We start from the raw sequence: 20175 nt of genomic DNA, 5'->3' as shown, positions 1-20175 counted from the left end.
TCACACCTTAGTCCTAAATCTGATCCGAACCCGTGAACCTTTCCCCACGGGGACCAGTCGCTGTAAGACCCCGCATTGTGTCCTATTCCTGAGAAACAATGTCCCCACAATGTAACAAAGAAGCCTCCAACAAACACAAGCTTTTATTTCTGCCCATATAAGGCATTTACATTTACCTTCATATGCCAAACCCTAACATCTATCCTAACTCTAACTATTATCAGTAGATACCTATAGATCGACCCCATAACATTTAAAATTGGGGGTCCTCTACATCAGGAGTAGACTGATGTAGGACCCCATAGGACCTGTTGGTTCTCATGAGGTTGGTACATACAGTAGCAGCCATTAAAAATGGCTCTTCCCAGTCAAAAGCCAGCCGAATGGCAGCAAATCCCCTCCAACTTCCAGCCACGGGCCTTCTCCTCGGCTTGCGTATTTTTTTACTCTGACTAGCCTTTCACTGAATTACAGGGTCTGACCAGGAGATCACGCTTCTCTTTGGATCATAATGTTAACAAATCATGACATAAAGAATATTTTAGTACAAAGATTGATATTTAGAAAGTAATTGTAGGGGACCAGCCAAGGGTCCATCAAGGAAAGTGGGGGAAATTTTGAATGGCTACTACTGTATATATAATGGCTACTACTGTGTATATAATGGCTACTACTGTGTATATCATGGCTACTACTGTATATATAATGGCTACTACTGTGTATATAATGGCTACTGTATATATAATGGCTACTACTGTATATATAATGGCTACTACTGTGTATATAATGGCTACTACTATATATATAATGGCTACTACTGTGTATATAATGGCTACTACTATATATATAATGGCTACTACTGTGTATATAATGGCTACTGTATATATAATGGCTCCTACTGTGTATATAATGGCTACTACTATATATATAATGGCTACTACTGTGTATATAATGGCTGCTGTATATATAATGGACCATGTGTGGATTCCCATTGATTTTCCCTAACTGAAAAAAATAACCCTAACCCTAAAAAATAACCCTAAACCTAACCATTACCAGTGCATACCTCACCCTAACCCTTAATCAGTTCACACCTTTACCCTGAACTTAACCTCAATCTAAAAGAAACTGGTCCTCACTCTTCTTCTAAAACAGGAGCACACAACCGCACAAACATATGAACCTTTTAAGGGACGATGACTTGAACAGTGATGATTATAAACGTGTATGATATGTATAAAAAGTTATTATACATTTACTGAAAGTTCTTCTCTCCTACAGTCTCTATTTCACGCCACTTCCCTCCAGAAGACTCATCAAAGTGCTCTGCAGGTGCAGCAAAAGGCTGAGGTAGGCCCATCGCCTGCTATTGTTCTCATTGTAGTCGTGATGGAAAAAGTAAACCTCATATCAGTCAGATTTGTTTTGTGTTTTTAAGATATTACACATCCACTACCATGAGCTAACACACACAGCTGAGAGGGAAAGTGGGAAAACTAGATTTCGTTTTCAGGGACAAAGTAGGAGATTTTAAGCGGACCATCTTTCACTTTGTAAGGATCCTGTCACACTTTGTCGATTTAGCCAGAGTATGCCCGACGTCCCAGAATCTTCTAAAATGCTGAACTTTCTATGTATTTTTCAATTTTGAGCATTTACATAGAGTATTCATAACAAATTCAGAACTTATGTCCAATAACAGCCTAACTTATGCATAACAGCGTAATGCCCATTAAATGATGCATTTACGAAGCATCAGTTAAAGCTGCTCTCCTCAGGCGCATCGGAAGCGCCCGGTCTGCATAAAAAAATGTCTTTGATCGCAGTATTAACCTAGCTGCTGTTTAACGCCCACCTAAAAAAAAAGAAAAAGCAAGAAAGAAGGTTTGCAGCTGCAGCAGATTCAGCATCATGTCTGCTAGGAAGTTTGTTTTTTGTGGCTGTGGGTGTGAACACAGGGAGGATTAATCACACTCACCTTCAGACTCTTTCCTCCTGTGAACGCTGCCAATACACCATTATACAGTAGCTGTGAGTCATGAACACGTCAAATACGTTGATATATGCGTTGGAGATAAGTTCTTGATAAGTTATGTATAAGTTATGAACAAGTTACTCATAGGTTTTGGATTGGCTAGACGCCATGACTTATGAGTAACCTACACTTATGCCCCACATATAGCATATGGCCGCTGACGTCGAGAAGTTTTGAGCATGCTCAAAACTTCTCGACGTACTTGCCATATGTTGAGATGTGCCAGTGTGCTTCAGCATGCTCATTTACAACTTATACAAAATGTACTCATAACTTATCCAATGTATGCCAGCGTTTTCGCAAGGTTTTTGGTAGAAGCCAGAATGATACATGTGGATTTCTAATTGAACTACACGTGTCGATCAGGGAAGGATCCTGTAGAAAACATTCACAAAGGGGAGGGTTATTCATGATTGGGTGCCTGCCTCCCAGGTCAAGTTTTAAGCCAATCACAGCAGCACTAGCAGCTTGATTTGTTTCACGACTAGTCGAGTTAACTGATAAATCAAACTCTTACCAAATCAGGCTGGGTGGAAGGTGCAAACATCTTCCCCTCCACTAAGGCAAAAATCATGTCCTTCTGCTTGTTTTTCATAAAGAAATAGATGGTATTCCAGCTAAAACCAGCGTAGCCATGTTTGTTTTGCTTCAGCCTTCCGCCTCTGGTTGACGCGTTGACGTCATAGACGTTATTCCATTGGTGATAATGTTTCTGAATCAAAGCTAATGCATCTATTGGCTCCTGGCAAGATGCTTTTTCGAATGAGTTTATGAATTCAAAAAGTCATCTTGTATCTTGGTTTATAGAAGTTGTATTCTGAGTTCAAAATTAGTTAAAGCAAAGAGTAGAACTAAGATAAATGGAAACGGGTTATGCAAGGTTTTCCAATGATATACAATGACATGGGAATTAGACATTTAGCTGCATTACTGATGACATTAAGCCACAGGATTTGGTTTAAGGACATGGGGACGAAAAACTTTTAAAGGAGGGAAATCGAAGAAGGATGCAACTAAAGATAAATATTCATCAGCGAAAGATCAAACAGTCCGAGAGCCGATAAAAACATTTTAAAGGTCTTTTATTGAATTAAGGAAAAACTTAAATGAAAAAAAAGGTTGTTTTTTTTTTTTTTAACGGGAGGCAAGTGACCCCCGTCACATCTACTGGCGCTGATATATTTATCAGGTGACCTAAGAAGTCACTCCTGGGAAAGCAAGAAGACCCTTCAGTTTCCATGGTAACCACCTGTTGTACCAGCAGATGAGTAAATCCTTCTCTGCCTCAGACATTCATGCACTGTTTTACCACCTGGACAGAAAGTTTACATCATCACTGCTGAGACCTGCAGACATGTCGCCATGGAGATGGTTATAAAGATTAACTTTGCTGTCCATAACTGTAAAGCAGTGAATATCCACTCATTTTATCCAGGGGCAAACATTAGAAAAAGGCAGTGAAGCTGCTCAGCCTCCATCTCCAAACCATCTGCATTCGATGCAACTTCCATCTGCCAGTAAGTCCAGCTGGACTGTCCTTCAGCTGTGCTCCACAATCACTACTATAAAAAACGTGAAAATGGCCTCTATTAAAACCAAAATGAACAAACCCTTCTTAAAGCTCAATGTTGCAGCAAACAGAATGGCTGCTGGTCTTAAACATTAGAAGAGAGGGAAAAAAATCATCACATGGCAGAGAAGTGCCATAAATACATAATAGCTTTTAGAAGCTGATATCTGTAAAAACTTTCATGACTTTTAAATATAACAATATTTTTGCTCATTAACAGGCTTTAACTGGCTGTATAATTGGTGATATATATAAGAATAATCTTTAATTTAACAAGTTGCATTGCAAATATACATAGTAATAACATTAAGCAGGGGTCACACTATTCCAGAACCATTAGATTAGAGCTGCATATAACCAATAAAGAGCAGATTAGAGGAATATTTAGCATGTCTGTCTGCTGCGCAGCAGGGAGCAAAGAGGAAGGAGATCTAAGGTGTAACTATTTGCATTCTCTAACTGTTTTCTCAACTGCAGATATAAACAGGGTATTACACTGAGAGAAACATTTCTGTGGCTCAATTAAGACAATTCTCTGAAGACGCATGTGAGAAAATGGGTTCAGAAAGACGCTAAAGGCTCACAAACACTTAATGACAGATTCAGGGTGCAGTTTCACAGCTGCTGTTAACTAAATGTCCTTGATAAATGATTATTATCACAGCAATCTCCTTTTTAAAAGCAGGAGTAAAATTATTTACAGGAAGAAAACACAGAAACCAATTCATTATCTTTCCGGAACTGGACATCCAACAGAAAATCCCTAATTAATTCTGACCATGAAATGCTCCCAGAGGTAAGAAAAAAAAAAGCGACAGCTCCTGTGTGTAAAGTTTGAAAGGGAAGACACAATACAGTATGATGGGAGACACTTAGAGCCCCATTCAGATGATCAACAGGGACCAAATCCAGAAAGGAGAAAACTTCAGAAGACTGAAAGTAAACAAACTATGGATCCTTAAAATTACAAGTCAATCTCTAGAGTTTAAGATAATATCTAAGTGCTGAATAAACTCTGGGGACGTCTCCATGGGGCTATCCTCAGAAATGAAGGGATGTGTGATGATTTAAAAGCATCACATGGTTTAGTGATTCCCATCCAATGGCTAATGTCTTTGAAAAACAGACGTTTCGAAGGCTGCTGGTGCCTATCTCCCGCTGTCTACGGGCGAGAGGCGGTGTCAATCCTGGACAGGTCGCCAGTCCATCGCAGGGCAACACAGAGACAAACAACCATTCACACACACTCACACCTAAAGAGAATGTCGAGAAGCCAATTAACCTAACATTCATGTTTTTGGACTGTGGGAGGAAGCCAGAGTACCCGGAGAGAATCCACGCTTGCTCAGGGACAACATGCAAACTCCATGCAGAAAGACCCCGGGCTGTGAATCAAACCCGGAACCTTCTTGCTGCAAGGTATCTGCTTACATCTGCCCTTTGTCCCTGACTCTCCCAGATGATGCTGCAGGCGGGTCACTATGACCCTGAGGCGATCCGCGGCTGTGCTGAGAAGGTGGCCGTCCACTGGCAGCAGCTGATGCTAAAGATGGAGGACCGCCTGAAGCTGGTCAACGCCTCCGTGGCCTTCTACAAGACATCAGAGCAGGTAATCTTCAGGCCTCCTTTCCCTTACACAGCCGGTGGAGTCTTCCAGCGATGATCCACACTGCTGCTCGGTATCCCGCAGGTGTGCAGCGTGTTGGAGAGCCTGGAGCAGGAGTACCGCAGGGATGAAGACTGGTGTGGGAGCCATGACAAACTTGGCAGTTCAGTGGAGAGTGATCATCTGCTGCCCCTGATCAGCAAGCACCTGGAGCAGAAGGAAGCTTTCCTGAAGGTGGAGTAACAGATCAGGCCGCTCATGGAGCTCCTCAGGTAGAAATGGCTGATGTCCAATCAAATCTGTGTGGACGCATTTTGTGATTTTAGGCGTGCACGCTGGCGCGGAGGAATGCTGAGGTGTTCCTGAAATACATCCACAGAAACAATGTGGGCACACCTGGAGCCGCAGGCCACGCTAGAGGACCTGAGCAGCAGGTTAAAGGTAAGTGGCTCTACGGTGACCCCTGCTGGTGGAGCAGCAGAGAAAGTCACATGCATAGGATTCCATTAAGATGCTGTAGGGTCGGCTCAGCTAAGCAGGGTTGATGTGCTTCTGTGTGCAGCCATTCTGAACGAGCTGCTGCAGAGGGAGAACCGGGTTCTTCACTTCTGGACGCTGAAGAAACGAAGGCTGGACCAGTGTCAGCAGTACTTGGTGTTTGAACGCAGTGCCAAACAGGTCAGAACATATGTGTTTGGCTTCCTCATAATAAAAAAAAATAATCATCCTTTAATTTGATTCCATTATTCAGTGAGGAAAACCTGCCATGCTGTGAATGCATTCTGGCCCAGTGATCGATCGCCCTGCTGGTCACGCTAATATGACATTTCCCAGAGTCTGAGCAGACACAGATCATCCTGGCTCCTTTCTGATGCTCGCTTCCCTTCAGCTCAGCCAGCAGCCTTTCTAGAGGAAAAATCATTTCTGTTAGATAAGCCGTATGTTTTGGATAATCCTGCCGAAGCAAAGGCGACCATTTGCATTCTACTAACTGATACTTTTTAAAATCAAATCATTAATGATGCTAATGAACTCTAAACAGGTTCTCTGGAGCTTTTAAAGAAAAACAGGCTCACAGCATCACAGATCATCCATAATATTTGGTTAAGCAGAAGAAGCTTGTCTTCCTACTTGTTTCATGCTTAGGTCGATCTTAGTTGTAGATTCCTAAGTAATGAAGCCATAAACTAGATGGTCTTTTCCCCTCTGTGATCCACTTGAACGTGCAAAAACAAACCGTTAGGTTAAACTAATTACATCAAGAATAAAAAACATTATAGATATTACATTTCCATAAAAATACAATAATAAATGAAGATTAGGAGAAATGTAAATGAGATGAAAAAACTGTGTGGCTCTACTCCAATTACCCGACTAACACTGAAGCAGAGGCCACTCCCCTAAACATCCAGAAATAAACCATGCACATTTGCAAATGAACTTCAGTACAATTGCAAATATTTAATATCCTTACAAATGAGAACCTTTTACTTTATGATATTTACTGTAAATTTTTGATGTGTTAAGGAAAACCCTCGTCCCAAAGATAAAGCTTGTTTTATTTCTGGGATTTCTCCTAAACAAGCATCAACCTCAAATCTGGAGCTGATGGTTGCCGATGCCATTTCTTTCTGCTGTTTTTATTTTTTTTTAGATATTTAGTTCAACTGTCCTGCTTTGGTTCAGAACCTGTGATGAAATAAATCTGTCACACTGCAAAAAATGTAAATCAAATTAAGTAATTTTTTTCTTAAAATAAGTGCATTTTTTCTTGAATTGAGGGCGTACGTTAGACATTTTGCCAATGAGACGAGATAATTTACACTTGAAATAAGAAAAAAAAACTGCATTGTCTTATTTCAAGTGCATATTATCTAATTAACTTATTCTAAGAGTAAAAATACTAATTTCATTGGCAAACAATCTTATTTTCCTGCTCAAATTAAGAGTAAATTCACTTAATTTAAGACATTTTCACTTATCTCTAGATAATTTTTGCAGTGTACATCAAATTTACACCTCAGGGGGAAAAAGTGATTAATAAAGTCTCCCCGCACTGCAAAAACAATCTAAAAATAAGTAAAACTTTCTTAAAATCAGTGCATTTCCCCTTAAATTGAGTAGATAAATAAGATGATTTGTCAATGGAATGGGTTTTATTTTTAAAATAAGATAATTAGATAATATTCACTTGAAATAAGAAAATGCAATTGTTTTCTTCTTATTTTAGATGTAAATTAGCTTATTCCATTGGCGAAGTGTGTCACTTACCTCCTTAATTCAAGAAAAATGCCCTTAGTTTAAGAAAAAATGGCTTATTTACATTTAGTTTTATGCAGTGAAGGTTAAGAACAGCAGGAGTCAAGAGGAAATATTCCAGCTCTGTCTCTTTAACTCATTTGTAGAGGACTTTGGATTTTATTAAAAGCTCTAAAATTAAACATGTTTTTAACCCACCGAATAAATTCCCTCAAAAAAAAAGGTGGATTTTTTTAAATAATCATTTAAGGTTTGGGTTATTCCGCCGCAGTCAGCAATATTTGAGATGAATCCGTCTCTGGATCTTATAGATTTCTGTTTGTTTCCAGGCTTTGGACTGGATTCAGGAGACAGGAGACGTTTACCTGACTACACATACATCTCCTGGGGACAGCAGTGAGGAAACACAGCAGCTGCTCAACGACTACCATCACTTTAGACTCTCTGCTAAGGTACGCTGTGTGTCTGGAGGACAGGAACGAGGATGAAAACAAGCTGGGATTTAAGAAATAAAACTAAATGTTTGCTTTTTGATTTTTGTGCTTTGAGAAATTTTTGGTCTCAAATAAACATAAAAGATGTTACAGAGTTTGAAAAACTTTGCTGTTAGTTCGAAAAAGTTAGAAAACATTTTACCGGACTTTTTTTTCCAAGTTTAGAGATGTTTCGCTTCCCATCCAGGAAGCTTTTTCAATTCAAAATGTCAGGAATAGTGTTGAGTTCGAGTTCGTATGCAGTAGCCCAACAAAGCCTTGTTTTATGCAAATAGAAAAGTACCACCCCCTAGGAATGGGGGTCGTTAGGATTCTTTGTTCGCCCTCAATGCCCAATACCTGTCTATGTCTCTGATAGGGGTGTAGTTAAAGGGAATTGTTGGCCTGGCTGACTAGGCGAGGTCTTCTGTTCCCCTGTAAAGGGGTTGGGGTTGCAGTGATAGCGGGAAGGAATCAACTCAATTGCTGCATCGTAGGTTTTTGAAAGTTTAAAGATGAGTCCAGCCCCTCTATTTAAGGCTGGTTTTTCTTTCCTAACATATACCCCATTTACACTACCCTTGAAAACCCGTGCTGAGATCGGTCTGTCGGGTTCACAAAATGTAGATTTTTGCTTAAGAAGAACTGAAATACACAATTTATGGATACAATTCCTGCAGGAAGGAGAGACAGTTGAACCCCAGATTTAAACGCACTGTCTCCCACTGGACCTCCTCCTCAGAGCGTTTATTAACAGAACATGACACATGGTTACAAACAGAGTATTGTTCTGACAGAACAATTGATCAGTTCATGAAGACAGAATGCTCCATCAGAATGACAAGGCAGGATGGTCTCCTAACTGGATCATGAGACAGGAGTGGAGCATCCCCTCGCACAAATGTTTCATAAACACACATTAATTTTATAATCATCATTGAATAAACCTAACACGGTCCAAGCTCAGTAACTGAGATAACTTATCGTGTGTAAATGGAAAGCAAACTGAACTGAACCGAGCTAGACACAACCGAACCGAGATAACTGCAGACCAGTTCCAGAGGTGGGCTCGGCTCGGTTTTTCCCTGGCTCGGTTCTCTGATAACAAGAGCGCATGAGCAGAACGCGTCATCTCCGTCTGGCTGCACATCGGTAATGCCCCTCCGAAAGTTGCTTGCCAACTATCACAAAACAGAAGAAGAAGAAAAACTATGAACAACAATCGAAATCTTCTCTATGCAACATTTTAAATAATGGCTTCAAAAGAGTGTGGTGCGACCTGGGATGATAATAATAATCAAGCATAACTTTCTGAATGTGACAGGCGCTGCCATTTTGATATGCTTGATTCCCTCCTTCTTCGTCTTCTTCTTCCTGTGCTTTATGGCGGTTGGCAAACAACTTTTGGTGCATTACCGCCACCAACTGCTTGATTCCCTCCTTCAATACTGGCAGTAATACCGCAGATCGTCACTAGGAGGCGAGGAGTCGAGGAACCGAGATAGCGTGATGTGTAAACGGTCGTCAGATCGGTTTTTCAAGGGTAGAGTAAATGGGGTAATAGATGGCTTAGTTCACGCCGCTCTCAAACCACCTATTTTCTTTGTCCAAAATTCTTTGTCTTTGTTTTTGAACGTTTTCGAATCTTCACCAACATATTTGCTGTCAGTTTCAATAAAAACTCTGAGTGATTATAGGAAGGATAAACAGCCAAGCTGGGATCTGAACTAGTAATATGGATGAAATGAATTCTCTAAGTGTTAAACTTGGACTCTGCCTCTATGTTGGTCAGTGTAACCCTGAGTGTCCCATCAACTTCCAGCAAACCAAGGAGAAGGTGAAGCTTCTGATCCAGCTGGCAGACAATCTGGTGGAGAAAGGCCACGCCCACGTGTCGGAGCTGAAGCGCTGGGTCAGCACGGTGGACCGCAGATACCGGGACTTCTCTGTGCGCATGGCCAAATATCAGGAGAGCCTGGAGAGGAGCCTGGGCGTCAGCTCTGAGGTGAACCATTGGACAGGAGCCAGCATCTTAGTGACAGAGGTTAGAAATGGTTCCAAACGCTGAGAAAAGGTTCGTTCTGTCTGCAGGACAATAAAGACCTGGAGCTGGACATCATGCCTGCAAGTTTGACGGACGACCCTGAGGTCAAACTACGGGATCCCAATCATGAGGTCAATGAGGAGAAAAGAAAGTCGGCCAGAAAGAAAGAGTGAGTCCTTTCCTTAATCTGTCCTGGCTGTGTGTTTCCTGGACGGGGCCACCTGTGGAGCTCAGAGTTGCCTTTTTTTATTTTTTTATCTCTGCTTCTTTTTTTATCTGCTTCTGTCTCCTTGAACCCGAGTCAGCCTCAGCAGATGGCCGCTCACACTGAGCCTGGTTCTGCTGGAGGTTTCATCCTGTTAAAAGGGAGTTTTTCCTCTCCACTGTCGCTACAAGCATGCTTAGTGTGAGGGATTGCTGAAGAGTCAATGAGTCAATGCAATTAACTGGTTTTCCTTAGATAGAAAACTTTGAATCAATTTGACTGTATGATCTGGTGAACTGTAAAGTGCGTTGAGGTGACATGTGTTGTGAATTGGCGCTATAGATATTAAACTGAATTGAATTGATTTGAAAAGTTGACCTGCATTAAGTTTGCCTCCTTTACTCTGATACTGGAGCCAGTTATGTTTTACATCTTTGTGTCGTTAAACTCTCACATGATGCCGCTGTTCTCTCTCTCCTCCACGATGGAGAGATGTTTGGTTTAATGCTATGAAGTCAGAGTTCTGCAAAAACTTCACAAGTTTAAAAAATACTCATATGAGTATTTTTATTTGAAGCACACATAAAATACTTTCCTCTACTCACCACCATCTTTGATTGAGACAAAATTGGTCTCAGTCAATTCAGATACATTTGAGCTGCAGATTTTTTGTTTCTATTGCCTTAGTTATAAGGTTATGAATCAAAGGTCAAAAGGTCATCCAGTCCTCAGGTTCTGCATCAAGATTCGAAGTTTTATTTTATTTTATTTTTTCGGGCTGCTACACTGAAATACAGGCCATCTGTGCTCTCTGCCCCCAGGGCTCTGTCCAGCGCATTTCAGCACCAATGCTGGCTACACTGAAAGCTGTAAAAATCCCACTGAAATAATGCCAATATGCTGACAGTTAAATGACATTAACAGCCATGGAAACTGGCTTTTTAAACACATTAACCTACATATTTGGACAGAGCGTTTGAAAATGTGACCAAAATGTCCTTCAGACTCAGGCAGGTGAACAGATGAGCTACAGCCCCTCCAGCACACAGAGAGGCAGCTTTGAAAGCAGGGATGAAATTACCCGCTTCAGAAGGATCCCAAACGGCCAAACTCACCAATAGGGTTTATTTCTAACCTAGAAATATAGCTGCCTTACCCCCCCCCACAGGTGGATCAGAGCAGCATCTTTGGGTAGATCTCATAGCTTGTGTGTTACAGGTATGAAAAGTAAGTTGCTTTGTGTTGCTAAAATCCCGTCTTGGTCACAGGTTCATCATGGCTGAGCTGCTGCAGACAGAGAAGGCCTACGTCAGGGATCTTCAGGAGTGTCTAGAAGTGAGCAAACGCGTCGTTTTTCCTCCATGTCGCTCCTTGTCTGGTTCTTGGCTCTTATTCTGCTGACTGCCTCTTTCTCTGTGTCAGACCTACCTGAGGGAGATGACCAGCGGTGAGGAGGAGATTCCTCCAGGCATCGCCAACAAGGAACAAATTATTTTCGGCAACATGCAGGAGATCTATGACTTCCACAACAGGTAAGCTCTAAGGAGATTGTTTCCGCTGCAGTTTCTGTGGCGATGAGATGACATAAAAACTGGATTCTTCTCTCTGAAGTTTCAGGCTTAAGACAGAGAGTCTTTTATGTTACCGTTTCTGTTCTTCTGTGCATCTTTAAGGTTCGGTTACACAGACAGTTCATGGACTGCCTCTAACCTCCTGCTGAAAGATCTAAACTCAGACTATTGAGCTTTTTCATGAATTATCAACCCAAACCTTAAACTCTCCATGACCTTTTTTTTTTTCTTCTTTTATGTCTTATTAAAAAGTAGAAGAAGAAGCTAAGCCAATCGGTGTTCTGTGTGTCTCGATCTCAGCTCCCTTCAACCAATCAGCATCAGGAATGCATATTTAGCTCCCTGGAGAAAAAATCTCTCTTCACAGCACAGAGCTCGTTTATAAAGAGGCACTATGATGATGTCACAGTGACACTGCGGTAGATTGGGAGTAATGTAATGGCCTTACGACTGTAATTAGATTACCTTTTTAATAGAATAAAAACTACTGCAGTTACTAAGACTGTGTTGGGGATGGTCAAAGTTTATTGTTAGTGTTAAAAATCACTGATAATCGATCGATCCTGAACGATTGAGGAGGTGTTCCTAGATCAGAGAGCAGTGGAAGGTGAGTGAGCTGGATGTTCGTTAGGTAGACAGATGGTTAGGAGTCAGAGTCGGGTCTGTTTCCTGTTGGATGTCGCTCTGGGATGAAGGTGATCCTCCTTCTTCTCTTCCAGTATTTTCCTGAAGGAACTGGTGAACTATGAGCAGCTTCCAGAGGATGTGGGCCACTGCTTTGTCACCTGGGTGAGAAGTTTTACTCCTCATTGTCTCCCTTTATATTCACTTTTGTTTTAAACTTGGCCTGATTTATTGAAACTCTTTTTTTTTCAGGCTGATAAGTTCCACATCTATGTGGACTACTGCAAGAACAAACCCGACTCCAGTCAGCTCATCCTGGAGCACGCTGGCAGCTTCTTTGACGTGAGTAAAACCCCAAACTCATCTCTAATTATATCCAATTAGTTTAGGGATTTAATAAAGAATTAGAACAGTTGTTTTCAGGGTTAAAAAAAAAAAAGAAATCAGAGCATCAATTAAAAAAATAAAAGTCCATTACTAAACATACAGCTCCACTAAAATTGGAATTATTGCCCCTTAGGAAGCGAAAGAATAAATCTTATCCTGCTTTTATCATTATAAACCACCTTGGGAAACGTTTCATTGTTTTAGTCAGATACTCAAATACAATGAAAATAAATTGATCATATTATGTAAGATAAATCCATCAAGTCTAATGACAAAGTACAGCACAGTAGAAACAAAGTTTGTGACAAAGATACAGTAAAATGCTTTCCCCAAACAGCGAACCTTCAAGCTGCTCCAAAGAAACCAATATTTTACTCTCAAATGGGACAAGATGTTTAAAAAAGTTGATAATTATACCTGACTTTCTCAGCACAAAACATCACTGAAGGTCTGTTTCAAGATGTCTTCATTTTTCATCTTATCTCTGCAACAGGAAGCGTAAACGTTTACTAAGTTGGGTGTTTCAGCATCATAAAGAGCACAAATAAACATTAACGCTGGTTTAAAGGCTGACAACAATGGCTGGCTTTAAACATCTGGATATGGCCTGAAAGCAAGGTCCAACTAATTAACAGAATAGAAAGACTTTTATTGTCCCAGAGTAGAGATTTAATTCTAATATTTTTGCAGCAAAACAATGAAAAATAATATTCACAAAAGTAGAAGCCATTTAATTGAAACAAGTTATTTATTCCTGTATGTAGAATTTAGATCTCTAAATAATCTGCATCATGTTTTTTGTATGAAAAATGTACCAGATGTTTATTGTATGATTTTACAGAATGATTTTAACATGAATTAGGTTTTAAAAAAAAATCATTATTATTGTTATTTCTTCAAAAAGCTTGGGGCCTGATCTTTAGAGGGTTAGGGTGTCTTAAAACACTTTCAAAGAAGGTTCAGAGCCAACAAACTAGCAATTTCGAGATCGGCCATTACGCTCGAAAGTAACTACAGCAAGTTGAGAGAGATGAACTGAGACGGTACTGAACAATAGATGGCAGTATTAAAATTATCTATGTAAACAAACCTCATCACTTGAGAAGGTAGGTGATGCGGACGTCGTGGAAGACATTTTGTCCAGTAACGCTCGCCGTACTGTTGGGAGGGGAGAAGCGGTGGGGGGGGGGGGGGGGGGGGGGGGGGGGGGGGGGGGGGGTGTTCATGTTGCTGCGGTCTGCAATCTGGACGTTTGATGTCGCTGAAAATTACACACTGTAGCTTTAAATACATTAGCGCTCCAACTAGAGTTTCATCTGGGGCCCCCCCACCAAATTGACAAAGACTCCTGAATAGGTGTCAAAACATCTTTAAAAACAGTGAGCAAAAGACCAGTTACGGTACCTTCCAATTTCAGCTTGTTTGAGGTTGCCATGACCCGGATGACTGAGAATTTACACATATTTGAACGTCCTCCTCTCAGTATTTTGCACATTTTGATGATGAGCATATGATCTGCATATTATTTAACACAGCGGTTATATGTCAGAAAATATTTTCACGGACCGGACTTTAAAGTGTGAGGGGTAAATACGATAAAAATAAATGATACGACTGGCATAAAATCAAATACAAACAGCATAAAAATAAAACTCACCAATATGTTGAATTAGTGGGAGCCCTGATTTTGTTTCTCTGAAACAAGCCGGTCCCATCTAGGTATAATTGGAGACAATGACAGACAAAGTGTGCTCCTGATGTCCAGTCTGCTCCGTAGCTTTGTGTTGGTCGCTGTAACCGCAGAAAATCCCGCTTCACAAAGATAGGATGTTATAGATAGGATGAGTCTTGACCTGAATTAACCTGTGTCAAGAGGCACAGATGCACCTCTGATGTAATTTGGAGAGAATACCGCAATTCTTTATATTTATCAAAATAAAACATCACTCAGACTCTGATCATCGATAAATTATATATGTTTATTTTTTTACTGTGCGGCCCGGTACCAAATGACCGACGGATCGGTACCGGTCCGCGGCCCGGTGGTTGGGGACCGCTGTTTTAGATCACTCGCCACCTTCCCAGTCATTGCGTGTACAAAACAAACAAAACAAAAGCTCCTGCAAATTAGCAGCCCTAATTGGAACCTTTGAAGATCAGACACTTGGTCTCTAATAGCTACTTTTAACCCAAATTAAACTGTTGAACCAAATTAGTTTTTTAACTAAATGTTTACCACTTGGATACAGTTAAAGGCCAAAACAAAGAGTTATTTTAGAGTAGAACAAATAGTCAAGAGTTTAGATTTGTTAAGGTGATCATGCTGAAAAGTGTTTGTGTTGTTTTTTGTGAGAACAACAGAATGAAGACAGAAAAGGACAGAGCAGAGAGAGAGTAAATAGGCAACCTGATTTAAATAACCAACCAGTCCTAGCATGTGCTGTGTAGTTCCTCCTTTTAACCAGCAGGTGGCTTTGTTTAATCACAGAACACTTGTTAAACTAGAAGCAGCTGTGTTCAGACCACATAATAAAACATTTCAAAGTTTATCATTTAATTCTAATGGAGAACTGATGCAGACCGTTTTTACCTGCAATAATCATCTAATCTTTAAATAAAACTGTTTTTAGATGGACACAAAAATACAATTCCAACCACCCGTTACACATTGGCAACAAAATATACTCAGAAAATGAAGTAGCTTTAAAAATACTGTTATATCCACAAACCTCCACTAATCCTGTTTATGGGTTTATGTGACACAACAGCATATAGTTTATCATTTTATAATTAAAAGCAAATTTAAGAAAATAAAAAAATAATTTAGAGGTATGTCTCTACCAGCTGTCCTCATCTAGAGACTGCAAATATCTTCAGCTCAGTCAGACTGGAAGCAGAGGGAGTGTGAACGTCACTTCTCTGTTCATGCTTCCTGCTCTCTGTTCCATTTAGGACTGACTGTGTTTGGATGTGACTCATTGAATCGTAGCTCTAACTGTATGTTTGGGGTCATGGTGCTGCTGGATGCTGATCCTGATTAGGCAGAATCCATTCTCCCATCAACTCTGACCACCTCTGCTGTCAATGCTGATGAAAAGTTTCTCCCAATCCATGATGCTGCCACCACCATGTTCTATAGTGGAGAGTTTGTTTCTTTGTTTTTCAGGTAATGTGCTTTTCAGCGAATGTAAGATTTTTCTTTTCAGATTTTCTGTTTGCATTACAAGGTCACAAGTACATAGCAATGAAATGGACTCTCTGCATTTATCCCATCCCCTTGGGGAGCAGTGGGCTGCCATTGTGCGGCGCTCATGGAGCAGTGTGTGGTTAAGGGTCTTTGCTCAGGGAGCCAGAGTAGCAGTCTGTGGGATTGGGGCTTGAACTCAGAACCTCTGGATTCTAAGTGGAACACCCTGACCACTAGGCCACAACTCCCCTCTGCATGCAGTCCAAAAGAATATCAGTCTGGACCTCAGCTGACCAAAGAATCTACTTCACTCCCTCCACTGGTCACTTCACGGGACACAAATGAGACATCTAATCCAGATTGGAAAAGCCTCTTCAACCTGAACCATGAATCTCTGCAGCTCCTCCAGAGTTTCCATGGGTCTCAGTCCTGCATCGTTTCCAGTTTAGGTGGACAGCCATGACCTCTGGGTGTCAAACACATTTTATACTAGACTACTGTGGCATCGTCAAGTCCTCTTTTCTTTACAAAGAGCTCAACTATCATTTAACTTTACTCTCATTTACTCGCAGTTTTCATCACTTTGTTCAAATTAAAATAACAAATGTGCCTTTTTTGACCATCAGTTTACAGCCTAGTGTTATGATGTTTGCTGACAGACTTCTGCGCCTTACACTATAGATCAGATCCATGATCAAATGCATTGATGATGAGATTTATTTCAACACAGATTAACCCTGGTTGCTAATTAGATGATTTTTAAAAGCATTTATTGGTTTTTATTTCCAGCTATCAGAATAAAAAGGGACAATGCCTGTAGATGATAATAACAAACACTCAAATTCCCTTTAAATGAGCTTTAGTTTATGTGGGAATGAATATTCATTGTGAGGAGTGCAGCTGCAAAAAATTGAGCTAATGCACTGCAAAAAATGTAAACCTAAATAGTTTTTTTTTCTTAAAATAAATGCATTTTTTCCTGAATTGAGGAGGTAAGTGAGACACTTGCAAATGGGGCAAGACAATTTTCCTTTAAAATAAGAAAAATACTAATGCAATGTCTTATTTCAATGCATATAATCTGATAAGTTAATCTAATTATCTTATTATGAGAGGAAAAACACTCATTCTATTGGCAAATCGTCTTCTTTACCTGTTCAAATTTGGGTAAATACACTTAATTTGAGACATTTTTGCTTATTTCTATTGTCTTGAAGATGTAATTGCAGTAAACAATTTCCTTATTGGGTCTGAATTTGAATAGACAACACATTTTAGTTGCTTTTTTGTAAAGAAAACAAAAAATTTGTTTTCAAATCAGTTTAATTATACAGCATCAATTCACAACATGTTCTCTAAATGCACTTATCAGAGACAATCCAGTCAGATTAGTTAAAAGTTGAGGAAATCCAACCATGCATCATTTTTTCTTTATCTGTCACATGAAAACTTAAAGATTAAAGTTTAATGTTCAGAAATGTAGCAGAGCTAAAACATTGTGGTTCTGTTTAATTGCAGCTCATTGAGGATAAATTGTAAAAGAAAGAATTTGACGAAGTGGTTTGTGATGCTTTGTTGTTGGTGAACAGGACATTCAGCAGAGACGTGGGCTGGGAAACACGCTCAACTCCTACCTCATCAAACCAGTCCAGAGAATCACGAAGTACCAACTTCTGCTGAAGGTAGAACAGCCGGACAACCGATCCGCTCTGACAGATCCAGCAGCAGCAGTCTGACTTTTACTGTGTCATCATGCAGGAGCTGCTATCATGCTGCGAGGAGGGTAAGGGCGAGATCAAAGACGGTTTGGAGGTGATGCTCAGTGTTCCTAAGAGAGCCAACGACGCCATGCATTTAGCCATGCTGGAGGGTAAGACTGTTTCCACTCTGCTGATAAACAGCTGCTCTGCATCTGGGAGTTTAACTGTCAACCTCTACCTCAGGCTTTGAGGAGAACCTGGGGGTTCAGGGTGAGCTGATCCTCCAGGACAGCTTCCAGGTCTGGGACCCACGCGCCCTGATCCGAAAGGGGCGGGACCGCCACCTTTTCCTGTTTGAGTTTTCATTGGTCTTCAGCAAAGAGATCAAAGACTCAGCAGGAAGGACAAAGTACCAATACAAGAACAGACTACTGGTGAGAGCTGAGCGCAGTTCCCCGTGTGACCTGCAGGGGCCCCCCTTCTGTTTGTTTAAAGGTTTTAAATCTTGCTTCTGTTTTGTTTGCAGACGGCAGAGTTGGGAGTAACGGAGCACATAGAGGGTGACCCGTGTAAATTTGCTCTGTGGGCAGGAAGAACCCCCTCCTCTGATAATAAAACTGTGCTAAAAGTAGGTCAAAATATATCAAAGAAGTCAAAGCTTTTGAGCGTCATTGTTCCCCGTTTCTAAACAGAGAAAATCTCTCCTCCAGGCTTCCAGCATGGAAGCCAAACAAGAGTGGATAAAAAACATCCGTGAGGTGATCCAAGAGAGAATGACTCACCTGAAGGGGGCGCTGAAGGAGCCTCTTCATCTCCCTAAAACGCCGGCGCTGACCAAGCCCAGGAATTGTCCAAAGAGGTCAGCCAGCAGCTCTACTCCCACCTGAATACATAGAACATCCCATCAGCTAAACATTTCAATTGCTTCCATGACTGAATCGCCATGGTTACTCGCATAGATGGAGATCATAGAGATCAATCATTCAGTTATTTATTAGGGTATCTGCACTGTGAAGTGAAATGAAACGACTCCTTTAGACTCCTTTCAGAATATCAGCTGAAAATCAGAGGTGTCAAGTACTTAAGTACAAATACTTCGTTACTGTACTTAAGTACACTTTTTAGGTATCTATACTTTACTCCCTTACTTGTTTTTCCTCCTACTTCCTACTTCTACTCATTACATTTTCATGCAAGTATCTGTACTTTCTATTCCTTACATTTTTAAAACAAACGTTACCCGTTACTCTTGTCTTCGGTTTAATGCAGAGGTCACAAATTAGCGGACCGCGGTCCGGTGTTATGCCGAAAAGTGCATCCCTGCTGAGATATGCATCACCGGTCGCGGGGGCGCGCCTCGCTCTGTACAACTGCATATCAATGAGGAAAACGGATTAAAATATGACCAATGGAGCTACTTGTTGGTATATTAATGAAATACAAGCCTTTAAATATTCCTCTCGTGGGGAGAAAATTGTGGTTATTTGGCAGATTCGGTTTACAAAAGTACGGGTGTTATAAACAAAATAGAATCCAAAGATTTTTTTCTGTGGTACGGCTTTATTTGTTGTAGTCTCTTGTTATTCCAACACAACAATAAACAGTGATAGCCGTCGTGATTTTTGAAACTGCAAAGCTTTGTCTTAAGCAGAAAATCAAATGCGCATCTACACAGACCAGTGTGATGCATTCACGAGCTTCAGATAGCTATGGTGCATTCAGGAGCCTGGGACATTTCACACTTACAGGGAAAGAGAACTAAATGAAACAGAACTTAACTCATACAATAATGTATTTATTTAGAAACAGTGTGGGCTTTCTTACAATACTGAATGCTCTATAATTATATTTCTGTTATTTTTTGATTATGCACATCTGCTAGCTTTTTATTCTAAAAAATCTATAATATTACAGCAGCAAATTATCAAAGTTTTTCAAAAGCCTGTTTAAAAGCTCCAAATGAGGCTTCAGATCATACAGAGACAATTACACTGTCATTGGTTTACAGGCAGAATTAGCATTTGTTGACCCTTGTCCTTTAACTACTGATGGATATACAGGAATACAGTCAGTGTCAACTCCTCTGAGATAGCACGGGATGAAATTTTTGGCAATTTCTATTTTTTTTTTTTACTTAAAAATTCAGTGTATAACATCAATGCATAAATACCTCGTTTTACTTCAGTGTTAAATTCTGTTTTAAGTAACAAAATTTAAAAATGTCTCTGGACCTTTACTGGTTGATGATTTTCTTTATCCGGACCCTGTTGATTTTTAATTGGTTACCCCTGGTTTAATGTTTATAAATATTTATTTCCCGTCATGTGCTCCATCCAATGCAGATCATTGGCTCCAACCACATCTAGTGAAAACTAGTGTATTTGATGAGTCATATAACGCGAACACTCATTGGTTAGTTAAAGGAAATTATCAGAAGCAAGCAGGTGTTTGAACTGCAAATGTGAATTGTCTATGCCATGCTGCAATGTAGGATTTAAAAAAAAGATTCTGAAA

General features: G+C 40.3%; 1 protein-coding gene across 3 annotated transcripts in view; it reads left to right on the top strand.

Annotated features, from left to right (window-relative positions):
• Nucleotides 1–20175, top strand: part of kalrna (kalirin RhoGEF kinase a) — a 285539-nt gene that overhangs the window by 150001 nt on the left and 115363 nt on the right. For all 3 annotated transcript variants that reach the window (XM_038301435.1, XM_038301434.1, XM_038301436.1), the window contains exons 21-37: nt 1282–1350; nt 5065–5214; nt 5296–5445; nt 5538–5652; nt 5774–5889; nt 7800–7922; nt 9766–9948; nt 10035–10156; nt 11461–11527; nt 11615–11724; nt 12483–12552; nt 12640–12729; nt 17551–17643; nt 17720–17831; nt 17905–18095; nt 18188–18289; nt 18372–18520. In XM_038301435.1, the coding sequence (XP_038157363.1) occupies nt 1282–1350; nt 5065–5214; nt 5296–5445; nt 5538–5652; nt 5774–5889; nt 7800–7922; nt 9766–9948; nt 10035–10156; nt 11461–11527; nt 11615–11724; nt 12483–12552; nt 12640–12729; nt 17551–17643; nt 17720–17831; nt 17905–18095; nt 18188–18289; nt 18372–18520 (2012 nt within the window). The remainder of the gene's footprint in view (nt 1–1281; nt 1351–5064; nt 5215–5295; nt 5446–5537; nt 5653–5773; nt 5890–7799; nt 7923–9765; nt 9949–10034; nt 10157–11460; nt 11528–11614; nt 11725–12482; nt 12553–12639; nt 12730–17550; nt 17644–17719; nt 17832–17904; nt 18096–18187; nt 18290–18371; nt 18521–20175) is intronic.

This window comes from Cyprinodon tularosa, unplaced genomic scaffold (genome assembly GCF_016077235.1).
Source record: "Cyprinodon tularosa strain WSP-4 unplaced genomic scaffold, ASM1607723v1 ctg467, whole genome shotgun sequence".
NCBI lineage: Eukaryota > Metazoa > Chordata > Actinopteri > Cyprinodontiformes > Cyprinodontidae > Cyprinodon > Cyprinodon tularosa.
Note: the sequence above shows the minus strand (reverse complement) of the source record. Positions and strands in the feature narration are given on the sequence as shown.